General features: G+C 30.8%; 2 protein-coding genes across 2 annotated transcripts; one reads left to right on the top strand and one right to left on the bottom strand.

Moving 5' to 3' along the window:
• The first annotated feature begins 184 nt into the window (after window positions 1-184).
• LOC119840023 lies at window positions 185-908 on the top strand. The gene is made up of 3 exons (XM_038366512.1): window positions 185-345; window positions 454-523; window positions 684-908. The coding sequence occupies exons 1-3, from the start codon at window positions 260-262 to the stop codon at window positions 843-845; spliced, it is 318 nt and encodes a 105-aa protein (XP_038222440.1). The 5' UTR covers window positions 185-259; the 3' UTR covers window positions 846-908.
• A 1522-nt stretch (window positions 909-2430) lies between these two features.
• On the bottom strand, window positions 2431-15056 carry LOC119839920 (EF-hand domain-containing protein D2 homolog). The gene is made up of 3 exons (XM_038366366.1): window positions 14887-15056; window positions 4339-4503; window positions 2431-3171 (listed from the first exon to the last, which is right to left on the bottom strand). Exons 1-3 carry the CDS (start codon window positions 15054-15056, stop codon window positions 2919-2921), a joined length of 588 nt encoding a protein of 195 aa, XP_038222294.1. The 3' UTR covers window positions 2431-2918.
• Between the last annotated feature and the right edge of the window lie 851 nt (window positions 15057-15907).

Below are 15907 nucleotides of genomic sequence, written 5' to 3'. Positions count from 1 at the left end.
GCATGAATGAAAATTAACAATTTTTATCAGCACAGTGCCTACATTCTAATAACCTAACATCTTTTAATTTTTAATGGTTTTTAGCCTGTGTTAGCTGTCAACTGTCAAGTGCCAATATCTGTGTTCTGCATCTGTATGCAGTACGTTAACATTTAAATTTTAAAAATATTTACACGACATTAGATACATGAAAATGATATTCTATAAAATATTTTAAATATTTATTCCTCTCTTGTATTTAAGTTGGTTTCTTACCATAATGTCGGCATCAGCCCCCACAACACAACAGCTTCAACAAGATTTGCAAAACGAATTGACTTCAGCGAATCAATTATTACGTCTAATGTATGTATTTTTTTTATTTCATTCCGTATACGTACGACATATAAGGTATTAAATAAGTTTGTAAATTGTGTAGTAATTATTACTTTTTAATTTTATAAAAATCATCAGATCCATAGAGCTGCAGAAAATCAAAAGTTTTACAATGGCCGGAGGAGAATTTGAAGAAAATATTAAACAGGTACCTTTTCGATAATGTTTAATCTGAAAGTAAACATGCCTCTTTCAATTTTTAAAACTGTAATAACTAACTGTAACTTCTTAATTTTATGTGAAAATATCTGATACATTTAATACATTGTGTATATTAGGAGAACATTAAAAATTTTCGTAATTTCCAGAATGCATTGATAATCGGAGATTTAGCTAAAATTCAACAGATTAACATTAAGGACTTACCGCCACTTCAGAGGTTGCAACCACAACTAGATATGACACAAGAAACAAATCAAAGCTATCAACAACATGATAGTTTCAGAAACAGTATGGATGATAGCCAATAGTGTGTTGATGTTGTTTACTAGTTTGTAATAGTAATAAATTATTTAATTTTCTTCTTTTATGTACAATAATCATTTACATTTTCTCTTATTACCTTTGTCCTTTGAGTACTATCATTGCCTATACAAGTTAAAAAATTAAGAAAATTTAAAGATGTGTGCATTATAAGGGTTTAGCCTAAAAATAACTTCATCAATATGATAACAATGCAATTTTAGACTCTGAAGTGGTCTATCTGTCTATATTATATTCATCGCACCCAAACTACTGAATAGATACAAATGAAACTTAGCATGGTCTAGTTCATTCTTTTAAGTGGATATATTAGAATACTTTTTATCAAGATATAAACTTTTTTTGGGTAAGGAGGCAAAACTTTTTTTAAAATGTACCTAACATAGAGAGGTCTGGGCCGATGATTCTGTAGTTCATAGAAATTATTTACTTAACAACCAAAATTTTATTTTAGCACTCCTGCTATAAAAAACGGGCAAATATACTTCGCCGTTTTTTAAATTCTAAGCTTGTGTAATGGGTGTGAAAATATGTGTGTAGTGGAGATAATCGGTCGAACAACCGTTAGTAATAAGTACTAAATATTTGGTAGAGTTTCAATATCTTACAGTAATTAAATAATGTTTCTACTTTTTATTTCAATTCATGGGCTATAGCAATTTCAGTTACTTTTCGAGAAAATCTATCCTTTCTACTGAATACAGTTATATGGGGACTCATTAAGAGATCTCTTTAAGAGTATCCTTACTGTGCCGTCACGGTATATAATATTTAATAACATTTTACACGTACATAATAACATCGACTTCCATACAAAAGTAGGATAGACATAGTTACGACACGAGGAACAGAAATAAAATTGAAATGCCTGTTTTTCGGCTTAGTAAAGTAAAAAAATACTTTTTGGGACAAGGTACACGCTTATACAATAGAATTCCTCATAGTATTAAATCGTTTAGTAGTGCTCAATTCAAAAACTCTATTAAAAATCTATTAGTTCAGAGAGCCTACAATAGCATTAATTAATATATTGAAGATGACAATCCATGGAATGTCGCTTAAGAACCCAGTTCATTGGCTTCATTGTTATGTACATGTTACATATTATGTTTAATTAAAATGTAAAATTTATATTATTTTAAAATAGCAACTACAGAGTTTCTTGCCGGCTCCTCTCTGTAGAAACTACCTTCCGAACCGATGGTAAATGTTATAACTGGGTAACATGACCAGTCAAAAGTGCTTCTATCAGAAGTCTAGTTGAAGAAATAAATGTTTTAGTTTGAGTTTGTGCATCTAAATACTACCAATTGATTAGCCGTATCAGGCGACCCCGCAAGCGACTATATTATAGACCTGTGTAAATAAGTTAATAACAATTTTAGACATAGGTATGACTTTAAGTACTATATTTCAGGTTCTTTTAAAATTTGTTTTTTGATTTTTTATCTGAGTATTGAAATGGGTAAAAATGTTATCTTAGGTAGGTAATAAATGAGAAATAAAAGTGTGTCATTGTTCCAATTGATAATCAGTTTATTTTAAATAATAATATTTAAACTTTTTACATCATTTGTTTTTAATATTACAAAGAACTAAAAAATAAAGGTATCTGTAGAAAATCCGTTGCACATTTAAAAAAAAAACAAAAGAAAATACTTATACATATTTTTTGAACGGGAATGTTTTATTTATTTAATTGAATTTATGGATTTGTGCGTAACTTGCAAAATTTTTTAAAATACGTATTTTATCCGTCGAAACATAATCATAATGGATTTAGTTGATTTATTGTTAAAAATCATCAATATCTATAGTAACGATGCTATAATATATTTTATTCTTAAACTATACATAACATTAACTACTTACATTTAACCTACCTATACCTATTTTAACATAACACCTAACTAAAATTTGTGATTTTGGTAATTTTTTGTCATACAGATCAAATCAACGACATAGAAAACTTGCTTCGTTGTGGGTTATATACGTTTCACGGAGTGGTAACAGCTTATGTCTTAAGACTAGATACATAACAACTTCAATTTTATACATTATCAGTGTTGAAATATGGCCGTTTTCTCCTTGAACCTTTGTTTTCGCAAGGCCTTCTCTTCCGCTTCACGTCGTTTTTCTTCTTGTTCTTGTATGATTTCATCGTGAAACTTATTCGTTTTAGCTAACTCTTCGATTTTAGCTTCAAAGAAATTTTTAGCTCCATTTACACCGACTTGGTCTACGTTTATTTCGGTGAGAATTGCTAATGTTTCCAAACCGGAGTCAGTCTCGAGTTCACCTGCTCGAGCTTTCCTGAAAACAAACATCGTTCTAAAATTAATCCGTTTTAGATGCATGCTTTCAACGTTAAGCAACAGAAACTTCTTATTAGCTGCCAGCAACCTAATTATAAAAATATCCTTCGTGGGAGCGTTATTCTAAATACTCGCATTAGTATCGCTTATGGTATGTTCATTAGTCAGATCTATTAATGGTATAAATAAAAAGTCTGTTTATAAATACTGAACGTGTTTATAATACGGCTGTTTATGAAGATAAAGAGTAATCACGCAAAAAGACGATTCAACAAAACATGATTTGGTATCGATTCGTTTCATTGCCTGAGACGAGACTGGATGTTGGCGCCTTATAAGGTGCGCTTAGGTCGACATCATTCAGTAAATGCTATAGACAATAAACGATTGGAATTTTTGCCTAGACAGAAAAACTTAAATTTTTGTTTTATAGTTTAATTGCATCAAATACCGACCTACATACATACAAAATAAGAAACCAACGTATCTATTTAAAATTTAGATATGTGATTAACATAATGGGGAAATCAAAATAATAGCATAATCTTGAAGGAATGCCGGTGATTAGCAATTTAATGATTACTCAGTTCCTTAATTAGTTTCCTTTCTACGTAACGTTTCTAACATCAACACCACACTGCTTGAAAAGCAAATAATGGATTACCTACGTCTGAGTAAAACATCGGGTACCTAATGTTAAATTGGAAATGTCCCAATCACCTTACACCGATAAGCCTATTTTTCCACCGTTCTTACATACTATATATGAAAGAACGAAATACGAAATATAGAATACGGAGTATATATGAAAGGCTGTGATAATTTTAAATGAGTCTTTCAGAAACATGTGGGCGACTATTAAGATATACTTGACTTTATGATTAAAGAGATATAACATTTGCATCAATAGCTGATACGGTTCTGAAGAATTGATATTGTATTTTATTTTATCCTGGGTCAAACAAGGCGAAGCCGGGACAAGCGACTTGTATATGATATACAATTTAACACCAATGTATGTGTAAATATATTTATTAGTTGCCGAGTTGTGTTTACTCAACGATATATACCTATTGTTGTATTTATAGAAAGGAAACCTAGTAAAATATAGGTACCTAACTACTCATAAATAATATGTAATAGTAGTAATCAAGCGAATACATACCGATATATAAGCAAAAATTCCCTGAAGCTTATTTTATTATCTCCATCTTCGTCCACTTCAGAGATCATTGCTTTTAATCCGAGATGTGTCTGGGGCGCGCCAAGTCGCTCCATCATACGCTTTACTTCATTCAAATCCAAGTAACCGTCACGACCTTCATCGAATCTGAAATACAAACAATATTTCGATATTATTCAAATGTTAAGGTTACCGATCGTGATTTTCTTTTTTCTAGCTTTTCTGTTTAATCTGCTGTTTATGAGTTTCCCTAAGTCGGAATAGGCATAATCACAATAAAACCATATTAAAACTAAATATATGTACTTTTTTCTGATTTTATAAACCGAATTAGCGGTCCTAGATTACGTACCTACATATCCAAAACTGTTTTTTTATTCGGTCCAGTAGTTTGTGATATTAAGTTCAAAGAAACAAACAAATTCTTCAGCTTTAAAATATTAAGTATGAAATATAGATAACAAAATAAATAGTTCGACGCAGCTTTATATCCAACGTCTATAAGCAAACATCGATCGATAAATTTAATTAAAAATGGCCTGATGTCCTTTCCCATCAGTCTATTCATCGTGTTAGCTTAGAGACTTCTTATTTCAATATTATTTCACATTTATGCATTGATTTTTATTCTAGAACTATTTATAACACAATTTTGAATTTGTATTTAGTGTATTATTCTTAACTGTTATGTATGCTTATATTGATTTCATTACGCATATGAAAAATATCCCTACATGGTCAGATTATATGGACAATCTATATAATTTGTATTCAAACTTCTCAACTTGACGTGATCCTGTATAGATGACCTGAAGTTTATCAATGTGATACTAAATTGAATTGTTGTTGTTTATATAAATTTATATTTATTTTAAAGCTTCACTAACATAAATGCATTCCTAATACTAGAAACGAGGTGTTGCAAAGTGAGAACGCCAAAGAGTAGCAAAAGGACCGTTACATAAGAACTTCCTATTCAGTTTTATATAGAAAGTGTGATGTACATTATGAATATCAATCATTACATTATGCGACTATTAAATATGTAAGTAAGTCACACGACAGAATCGACACGAACTGTTCATAAAACTATAAATCATTACGCTCCTTTCAATTTTCATTTTGGTTACATCATTGATTTTGCTATACCTTACTTTGTTAATAGATAATTAATGCAAATTGTTTGTGAATAGACCAGACATACTTAATTGGTATGACAGATGGATTATATTTTCGTTATTATATAATTCATAAAGTCCTTGTTAAGTTTTAGCCTTAATAACAAACACAGTTTAGCTACTTTAAATGGATTTTGTCAACGAATTAACAGAAAAAAGAGAGGAGGACAACTTATTTTATGAACATTCTCAATTCGGATTCCTATCTGGATTTAAATCAATATAAATTTTAACATTTCGGAGCTTATCTGTTACGGTAAGATGGATTGAAGAAGTATTGCGGTGCCAATATTGAAATTCCTATTATTCAGTGTAAGATTGCAAGAACTTATTGAATTTTAATCTAGTCATTATGACCAAACAAATATGATATTATTATATTATATCATATCCAAGGTTATCCATCTACAATGACCCACATTATTTATTAACAAAAATCGAACTGCCTTGATTATTATCCACCAACGCTTTTTAACGTAGGTAGTCGAATACCTACAAAACCTACGTGCATGATACATAAAATAAAAATCGATATATTATAATTTTATGATGATTTACATAATATCGGCAAGTGATTGAATATTTTCTTTATTTATAAAGAAAAACTTCATATCCAGATAGGTGCACCCTTCTTATATCTTAAGTACTGACACATATAACAAGTGTCCAAAAAAAAAAATTAGTCCATCATTGACACACAGATCAGTATCAGACAGAGTTAGCCATTTTATTGTAGTATATAATAATATTTTATTAATTGAACATATATGTATACAATCACTTAAAGAAATCAATTTTTGAAGCACCTAACCTGCGCTCCAATACAAATTGGTTTTTCGTAAAGAACCATTGACCTCGAGCTGAGCAACAAAGGGAGCTCACCTACGTAACAACTCTAGTGGCCCGTGGGTCCACCCTCGACATTATTGCTGACACAAAAACGTATTCTGAACCGCAAAGATAATCATGTCGTTACTTTTGTACGTGTTTTATGTTTTGTAGCTGCTTTTTTTTATCCAAGTACCTATAAGTTCATATAATGTATATCTACCTATGACCTAAAAGTACTTGCTTTAAAGTCACCTGAAAGTCTTTAACTTCAATAATGAGATAAAAAGTAAATAAGTTATATGATCTACTGTCTACCATATTTAACCGTACATAGATGGACGACTATGTTGCATCAATTTTATAAAGCTTTCCAAAAAAAGTTAAATTTAGTATCTAAAGAATTTAAGCTGTTGCTATGATATGAAGTTTATCTATAATAATCAACGCTGACTTGTTATTTTTATACGTAAAATTACTTGTTAATTTAATATAAGATTTTTGTTACAAGACAATGGTTTTAAGTTTTCTGCGCATTTCTCTTTTTTTTTATTCCGTACGAATTGATGTTGTCCCTAGCGAGTTTTGCGCTTAGCAACACGCCAATTGTCAATTCATTTTCATTTATAATAAATATCATTATCAACCCACAATACAAGTAATTTCGTATACAACAAAGTAATTACTGTTATTATGTTAAGTAATTAATTAATTAATAGCGTTTGCAAAATTACACAATATACAATAAAGAAGAAAGAATAAATACTCTTTAAAACCGTATGACAGCCTAGCTTTTAATTGTAAGGAAACATAACAATAAGAAACCAGATCCAAGTAGATAATCTACTTGGATCTTTTATACGAAACAACAAATTTGATGTCAACATCCTATTCAAATTCATGATGTATGCTGAAGTACCACATTGAAATTCATTCTGTGACGAACGACGTTATAACTTACAATACACTAATATCAGAGAATTCGTTATTATGCCTATTATTGTATCTTTGTGTTTGCAGTTTGTATTTCAAAAGCCTATATTAGGAACTTAAAAATTATGCAACACTAATTTTTATTTATTAAATACATAATATCTACCACAATAGTAAAATAATAAGAACAAGGTAAAATATCTGCTATCGAAAAACAGAGTACATATTTATGCGTTTGGATATTCGTTGTTCAGACACCACTCAACCGTTTTGGATGAAATTTGTACGATATGTTTATTGAGGCATAATACTACGCGTGCCTACTATGGTATTTTAGATCATGAAAAGTTAGATAAAAAATAATAATACCAAAAACCTGATCCATGGTTTGAATTTGAAACGTATATATTTCACAAAAGTAACAACATATATTTTTAAATATTTGTCCCTATGGTTTTTCACGTTATGCATACCGAATGCGCAATGGGGATATTCTTGTATTGTGAGACTCATCCTACTAATATTATAAATGCGAAAGTTTGTAAGGATGTGTGTGCGTTTGTTGCTCTTTCACGCAAAAACTACTGAACCGATTGCAATGAAATTTGGTACGTAGACAGCTGGACAACTGGAATAACATATAGAGAACTTGTTATCCCGATATTCTTACGGGATACGGACATACGCGGGTGAAATCGCGGGGCGCAGCTAGTATATCTACGAAAATAAGCTTAAAAAGTATTATAATACTAATTATCGATTACTATATTTTACAATGGTGTGAGTATCTTCAAAATTTTGATTACGTATATATATATTTTTTGTTTATAGGTATATTTTTACCCAAATTTATGTATCTAATTTAGGTTACAAGTTATAAATGAGGATATTACAGACATAAAATAAAACGAGGGCAATGATGAAAATGAACTGTCCCAGAATAACAGAATACTTTTGCCTTTTCTCGAAACCAATTAGACAATGGTATTGCTTGAATTGTTGCCCTAGAAAAATATAGGCTGTACAATTGAGTGAGTAGGTTATGTTTTGTGTACAAAAGTGTCATCATTAAGAATATTAAAGCTTGTATCACATTAAAAAATGCATGTTTTTCTTGTTATTTAACGATGTTCCCAAAACGGAGGCGGTTAACTCTTAGTTCGACTACGGTCTATATTTTTTTTTTTTGTATGTGTTTGAAAGAAAATTTATGTTATTTAGTCTCATTTAAGAATCTGGATTGGGACTTTCTTCCACAGGAACGTGTGTGTACTTGTTTGTTCAGAAACTTATATCCTTTTATATGTATTATTCATAGTACCTGGATGACCGGAGCTTTGCTCGGTATTTTGTTTTTGTTTTTTATAAATTGTGTTTTTGGAAATTATATTTAAGTACGAATTACATATTGTTAAAAAAGTAAGTTCAAGTCGATAAAACACGAATAAAACACGAATATGACATTTTCTAAAAAAGATTCCTAGCTAGATCGATTTATCGCCCCCGAAACCCCCTATATACTAAATTTCATGAAAATCGTTGGAGCCGATTCAGAGATTCCGAGATATATACATTTATATAAGAAATGCTCGTTTAAAGATATAAGATAAGTATAGGTTCTATACATTGAACCTTCTAGTAATACATCTCAATCATATTTATATAAAATCTACAAATTGCTTAGCTAAGATCGTTTTAATATGAAAAAATTATGTATATTTAAACTGAGAGATTAGTGCTTGCGTAGTGCCTACTTAAGAATGCAAAAATATGCAGTCTTATAAAGCTTATTTAGATTTAGAATACCTACTTGCATATGTTAAACATTAACTTATATAAGTTAGCGGTCATAAATGACCAAACTTTCTTAATATTAATTGCTTTATGTAACAAGTACCTGATGATCACACATTTTTCATTAATTCAAAAGTTAATCAACGCATATATGTAATTAACAACCACATTAAAATCAATGAATCTATGTAAAATTTGGTGAGGTATTCATGACACAAGTTGCTTTTTAATTTTGCTTATTTTTTTAATAAAAATAAATATACGTTAAGAATCGGTCAAGTGCGAGAACCTAGAACTATATAGGACAAGTGCAAAGACGGACATACAAACGGAAGCACAGACAGCAAAGTCCGTAGTAATAGGAAAGTTATTTTAACTGTTTAAGTGTTTAACATTTATTTATTTACGAAATATTTTATATTATCTAATCGGTGCTCCACGATCTGCTCGTTTTTAGTAAATGTATTAAATTTAGTATTGTTGCAATACGAGCGTATTAAAAATTTACCGTGAAACGTAACGGTTTCATAACAATCGTTTATTATTGTTTGTTTCAGAATACTGTATTACCGACTTTTGATTTCCTCTACCGCTTTACTGACCGAATTCTCAATTAGTTTTCAAAGCGCTAAAATTTCCATATCAGTTATAAATGGTTTATGTCACGATATTTTATTCATATTGGGTAATTGGTATATAATACAGAATAATTAAATAAATGTAATAGCTCATTAATACACGTAAAGTATAATAAACACGATTTCACCTTTTTAATGTCATTTTTGATAAGGACAGAAGGACGAAGAAGCATTTATTTTAAAACACGCGCAATTTCGTTAACATTAATGAAATTTATCATCATCCATTCTACTTACCCTTAGGGCTTACTGTATATTATTTTATATATAACTAGCTTTTCGCCCGCGGCTTCGCCCGCGTAGAATTCGCTTATATCGCGCGACATGGTAAGGAGTATTTTTTTCGCATTAAAAAGTATGGTTTGTTCTTTCCCACGTTTAGCTCCATCTTCATACCAAGTTTCATCAAAATCGGTTTGACAATAACGAACTTTCATACAAACTGTCATCCCCTCTTTCAACCCTTTCTACCCTTTATTCGCGATAAAAAGTATCCTATGTCCTTTCCCAAGTTCAGTTCTATCTTCATACCAAATTTTATCAAAATCGAATCAGTGGTTTAGGCGTGAAAGCGTAACAGACAGACAGACAGACAGAGTTACTTTCGCATTTATAATATTAGTAGGGAGTAGGGATTTACATTCCTTGTATTATACGAATACAAAGAATTCTTACAACAACAGTGACCCCGTGATTTGTTTTCACTTCCATTTATTAAATGTGACAATTGACAAGCTCGCGTCACTTTGTCATTGTACACCAATCATAAAAGTGTAAACATTATAGTAGCGAGCAGTTGTTTATAATATCAATAAATAATATTTGCTTCACATGACTCATTTATTACTATATAGTTGCTTTACGATAACCTAACCAAGTCGTCTCATTTGCTGTTCTATTTTAACTTTTTTATACAACAAAGACTTTTTTTTACATCTTAGTGTATTTAGAACGCGGGATTTTTCAAACTGATGATAAATAACTAATAAGCCATCTTTGTTTCAAGGATGACTTCGATTTTGCTATGCGGGAACCACTTACCTACATCATTATGAAATAGTAGGTTACATTAATTATACCTAAAGGAAAAACGAATTGATTGTTGTATTTATAGTTATTATCTTATCCAATCCTCTATGTATCGAGACAGTCACACAATAACATAATTGATACAATTAGATATAGTAAAAAATAAGTTTTTTGCTCGATTGATTTAACTGTATGTCATTGTATGTCAATTTACCACAGTATTGCGTGATCAAAACGGAAAATCTAGTAGATAGCTTACTTAGTGGTTAATAACATTTATCTACGGCAAGGGATAGAGTAAAATTTGCTTATTGAAACCTAGTATAGTATTATGCTATCTGTGTTGAAACGAAGTAAAACTAAAGAAATACTGTCGGATGTTGGAAATGTTTTTTAATTCATGCTTCAACGGAATAAGTTGATTATTAGGTACAGTTTGATTTATGCAAATTTATAATTGAACAGTAATTTTACATAGGTATCAAAAAACTTCGCTTTATGTTATATAAAGATAACACATCAATCTCACGACATAATATATATTTAAACGTTTGAACAGTTTTAAAATAACGGGTAATGTTAATATTTTAGCAAGCGTCATAGAATAATAACGGATTAAAATTGAAGCATTCTAGTACTGTACACGTGACTCCTTATGGTTGATATAAAATAAAATGACCTCGGTCATGTGTGATAGCAAATTGCGAGGGTGATACGTGAACAAATTGCAGGAGCACCGGCGTCACAGAGATCAAGGTTTCGTTTGGACTTCGGGCGTACAAAATCGATGTCTTGAAAAACGTTAATGTTGTATAGCGTATTTTTATTGAAGTTAAATACGAATGTGTGTGAATTTAGAGCATTGAGCTACCTAATGTAACGAACTAAAGCTGCCGGAAAATAGATAAGAGTCTGTTAAGGCGCCATCGGGTACCAATTTTTTACTTATTTGAATTTAAAATAATAAAAATGGTGTATATATACGTTCTACACGTTGGTCTTTTTATATATTAAAATAAGCCAGGAAAATATGTTACTTCTTTTAATTAAAGTCATTGTGAAAAATAAAAGTAACTGCATATAACTCATAGCTATTTATATATTATCTGTGCTCATACTATCGCGACCTATTCAAAAATGTTTGCAGTTTTAATTTAGTAAGAGTTGATAACACCACCCTCACAGCTTAATCACTTTCAAAGGGTTACATTTCCCGTCACCCTTCGTACAAATTATCATGAAATAGTGGTTGATATGCAAACATCTATGAGTCATTCCGCAGCCGGCATTGATTTTGTCGTGTGATATCTACAGACTCACTTCCTTTACGCTGATCAATTTTTACGAGTGTGAAACGATGACCATATTGAACTATATCATGAATCATTCAATAACAAATTCTACCTCTAGGTATGTAAGGTACTTTATAGGTATCTATTTAAACCTAATTTGTAAAATATGTATTAAATTGATTTACTCTGAGTCAATGTCAGACTATTTTATGTTTCTAATTTTTGTTGTGATACTACCATTGATGTAATTGTTTGAATTTATAAATAATTAGATATAACTTAATTTGTCGAATCACTAAAACTACTACACAGAGTCCTTAAAAAGAATAACAAGAATTATAAAAAGTATGAATTATCGGAAGTGATTTAAGCCGAAGGTTTCTTTAACTACGCATAAATGATACTTTTACACATAAACAATCAAACGTGTTTTGAATACGGAAAGTAAACGATTATGAATCGTGAATGACTAAACTGTTGACCACATTTATAAAACCAGGTAATATTACACGTAATACGCGAAATGGTGACTAATTTACTAAACACGGTATTATTCACTTTTATGAATTATTAATTAATGGCAACGATGATGAATGACGTCTTAACGCTTTTTTTTTCTTAATGACATATGTATATTTCCAAATACTAGGTAAAATAAACAGAAATTTATTAAACAAATTATCGAATATTAATTCGATACGATTAAATATGGACTGAACATATTGAAATATATACCAGCCTAGGGTTATGAATTGTGTAGGTATAGTTGTGAATTGTATAATTACAGATACGGTTCTTAGAATATGTAAATTATAGGTACCTATAACCAACAATGATCGCGCTTATAATGAAATCTTCTAACAATTTAATTAAGAAAATAAATAATTCATCAGATATTCCTTCAACCAGCGACGGAATTAGAAAATATGAGATAAATTTAATATATCTTTGAAACAGGTAGGTACCTATTGCTTGGAAATTGGTCCCTAATACAAAAAGAGTAATGTTTTTTGTTATTTTGGAAGTTGTACCTAGATCTGCAGAGCCAATTTTAAAAATCTTATACCAATAGAAAGCCACGTTATCTGTCTATCTAAACTAATATAATAAAGACGAAAATTTTGTATTTTTGTATGTTTATAACGTTTTCACGCAAAAACCACTGGACCGATTTCAAAAATTCTTTCAACATTAGAAAGCTGCATCTTCACTGAGTGACATAGACTACATGTACCATGGGGGACAGGTAGTATATTACATTTAATTTTGTTTTTATCCGGAATCAACCGAATTAACGCAACGAGCAGCTCGAAAGAGTGGATCCAGCATGCGGTCTATCTATGTGCTAGATTTTAATTCAAATATTACGAGCAATACAAGATTCTTACTAATAAAATTACTTTTCCTATTTTTCAAATGTTTAAAACAACATTTCCTAAGAATGAAATTATTGAAATAACGACAAAAACCGTAAGTACAGGGAAGGAAAGTTTATTGTTCATATCAACGCGACGCAATATAACGACCGTGAAAAATAAATATACTTTTTAGCTTCTTTTGAAATTCTATATTTATATTCAGTTGTACGCAACCAAGAACACTTTATCGCCACCTAAATATAAGGTAGGTACCTAAACCTATTCATACCAAAATTTACCTTTCCTTATCTTACCTAGGTAATAAGAGTCAAAAATTAACACAACATGTGTAAAAATTTGTGCTTTTTCTTGTTGCCAAAATAAGGTTCAACTAGGTCAGGTCAACTATTGAAAATAAATTAGGCAGTTCAGTTTTAACAAAAAATAAATTAATAAATAAATAAAATAAATTTTTTATTGCTTGACTCAATAAAAAATTATGACGTAATAAACACAAAAAGTACAGTCGGATTGATAACCTTCTCCTTTTTTGAAGTCGGTTGAAAAACGGCAACGTGTCGAAGAAATATTTAAATGTCCAGAACGATAACCATGTGAAAATTTAATTGTCTCGTGTGATAACTGAAAATGAAAGTTATGAATAAAACGATAAAGATAATATGTATAATTCTTGTAAACACTTCGCATTCACATCGCCCATTCAAGTTTGTCTCCCACGTCGCTCGTCGATCCCCATTACCTAATTAATTACATCAATTGTGGGTATAACTTAACGCTTTTACTGTTTTCTATATAAAAAAATTCGTAAAATTCGCTCATAATAATTTCACGTGGCTATTTCATTTGAATATTAGGACATTCTTACTAGAGTTGGTAATAACGCGAACATTAGCTAAGAAATTTTATCTTTATGGTATGTTTATAAATTGTGTATCGTGGGTGTAGATATATCTTATCAAATCTTAGGAAAATGGTTATTTACGCGTTAGAATTTTGATATACCTTAAACTTTATTGAGAAATATAGTATAGATGAGATTTTAAAAACTAGAATTTGTTAGCTTTTACCAAGGAGTGGTGATTTTAAATGAATTTAAACCTGTTGTTCTTGACTAACTCATTAGCAACCTTGCTTAAAGTAAAACGACATCGACATACAGGTAGGTGCCGGTCAGGATGTCTCCTGCTAAGCGTTCACATGTAGGTAGAAATTTATTTTATCCTGCGATCCTCATCATGATACTAAGACGAACTCGTGAAATCCTCGAGTATTGTCACCGGTACATAAATGTACAAAATTTTTATTCAAAAACTATCCTCAGTTTGGGTCAAAATCGAGTCTAAAGGAGTCAGTCGGTTATATACAAACATATTGGGGAGGTTAATATATTTTATAAGCGTGTTTAAATCATCTTTATATCCACTATAAAATATAATCCAAAATTAACATTTGTACTCACTTGTTGAAGGTCTGCTCGTACTGTTTTATTTCTTTCCTGGAGAATTCGTGGAACTCTGTGAATACATTCACAAATTTATATTTCGGTTTGATTTCGATGCCTTCTTCTAGTTTTTCATTTATCGCCTGCCGCCTCTGGAGTATTCCGCTGAGTTCTTCTGTAGCAGCCATGTTATATGGTAGAGGTTTGAGCTAAAAGTTCGGAGAGCGGTAGGCGAGGCCGAGTCGAAGACGCGAATGTGTTCACTTGAGAGCGACCTTACAAACACTGGCAGTTTGGCCGGTCCACGGCTGTCGGCTCGTACTCCGCGCACTCCGTGAATCGTGATACAATTGCGGGGGACGGATCGACGCGACCGTATGCCGCGCACTGCTTTACAATCTGCTTAATCTTACCGCACTCGACAAATTACAACAAATACCACATAAACCACAACAAAACACTAGCGTCAGGCAGACTAGTAAATCATTATTCATGAATGACACCATGAGTTCTCAATGTTTTTGTTTAATGAACGGTAAAGAATAAAGATTAATCTTAGGATTAACATCTGAAGATCTAATTTAATTAATTGAATGTGAGGTGATTTACATATTTTTATCAAACTAAATTTAATCGCCTAACGCAATATTGTTGCTTGGTACCTATCTATGATTCTGAATAAAGGTAAAATAACACTTAATCGCGCGAGTTTTCTGTAAATAAATGAAATAAGTATGTAAATATAAAAAAAGCACCTGAATAAATTCACGATTAATGACAAAGTCGTCTCGCTTACTCTTATACATACATGTAAGGAAATAATTTAGTCCTAGTGATACTAATCAGGATAATAAGATAAACTCACAAATTCTGTCCGTTTGTGAGTCAAAATCGAGACTAAAGGATTCGGTTACATACTACCATACACACATAGTACTAGTACAAGCATAGTATTATATTATCAAACAAGTGAAGCAAAAAAATATATACAGTGCTACCGTTCTGTGACAAAAAATAAAGGTACGTTTTTTGTCACGTG

The sequence above is a fragment of the Zerene cesonia genome, chromosome 5 (assembly GCF_012273895.1).
Source record: "Zerene cesonia ecotype Mississippi chromosome 5, Zerene_cesonia_1.1, whole genome shotgun sequence".
NCBI classification, from domain to species: Eukaryota; Metazoa; Arthropoda; class Insecta; order Lepidoptera; family Pieridae; genus Zerene; species Zerene cesonia.
This window is presented reverse-complemented; position numbering and strand designations above follow the sequence as displayed.

What these genes read in the sequence shown, in the direction of transcription:
- LOC119839920 (XM_038366366.1), bottom strand. Translation starts at nt 15,056, where the DNA reads ATGGCTGCTACAGAAGAACTCAGCGGAATACTCCAGAGGCGGCAGGCG. An exon ending in TACGAGCAGACCTTCAACAA is followed by an intron (nt 4,504 to 14,886) that starts GTGAGTACAAAT and finishes TTTGTATTTCAG; the next exon opens with ATTCGATGAAGGTCGTGACG. An exon ending in GAATTTTTGCTTATATATCG is followed by an intron (nt 3,172 to 4,338) that starts GTATGTATTCGC and finishes GTTTGTTTTCAG; the next exon opens with GAAAGCTCGAGCAGGTGAAC.
- LOC119840023 (XM_038366512.1), top strand. Translation starts at nt 260, where the DNA reads ATGTCGGCATCAGCCCCCACAACACAACAGCTTCAACAAGATTTGCAA. An exon ending in AATCAATTATTACGTCTAAT is followed by an intron (nt 346 to 453) that starts GTATGTATTTTT and finishes AAAAATCATCAG; the next exon opens with ATCCATAGAGCTGCAGAAAA. An exon ending in TTGAAGAAAATATTAAACAG is followed by an intron (nt 524 to 683) that starts GTACCTTTTCGA and finishes CGTAATTTCCAG; the next exon opens with AATGCATTGATAATCGGAGA.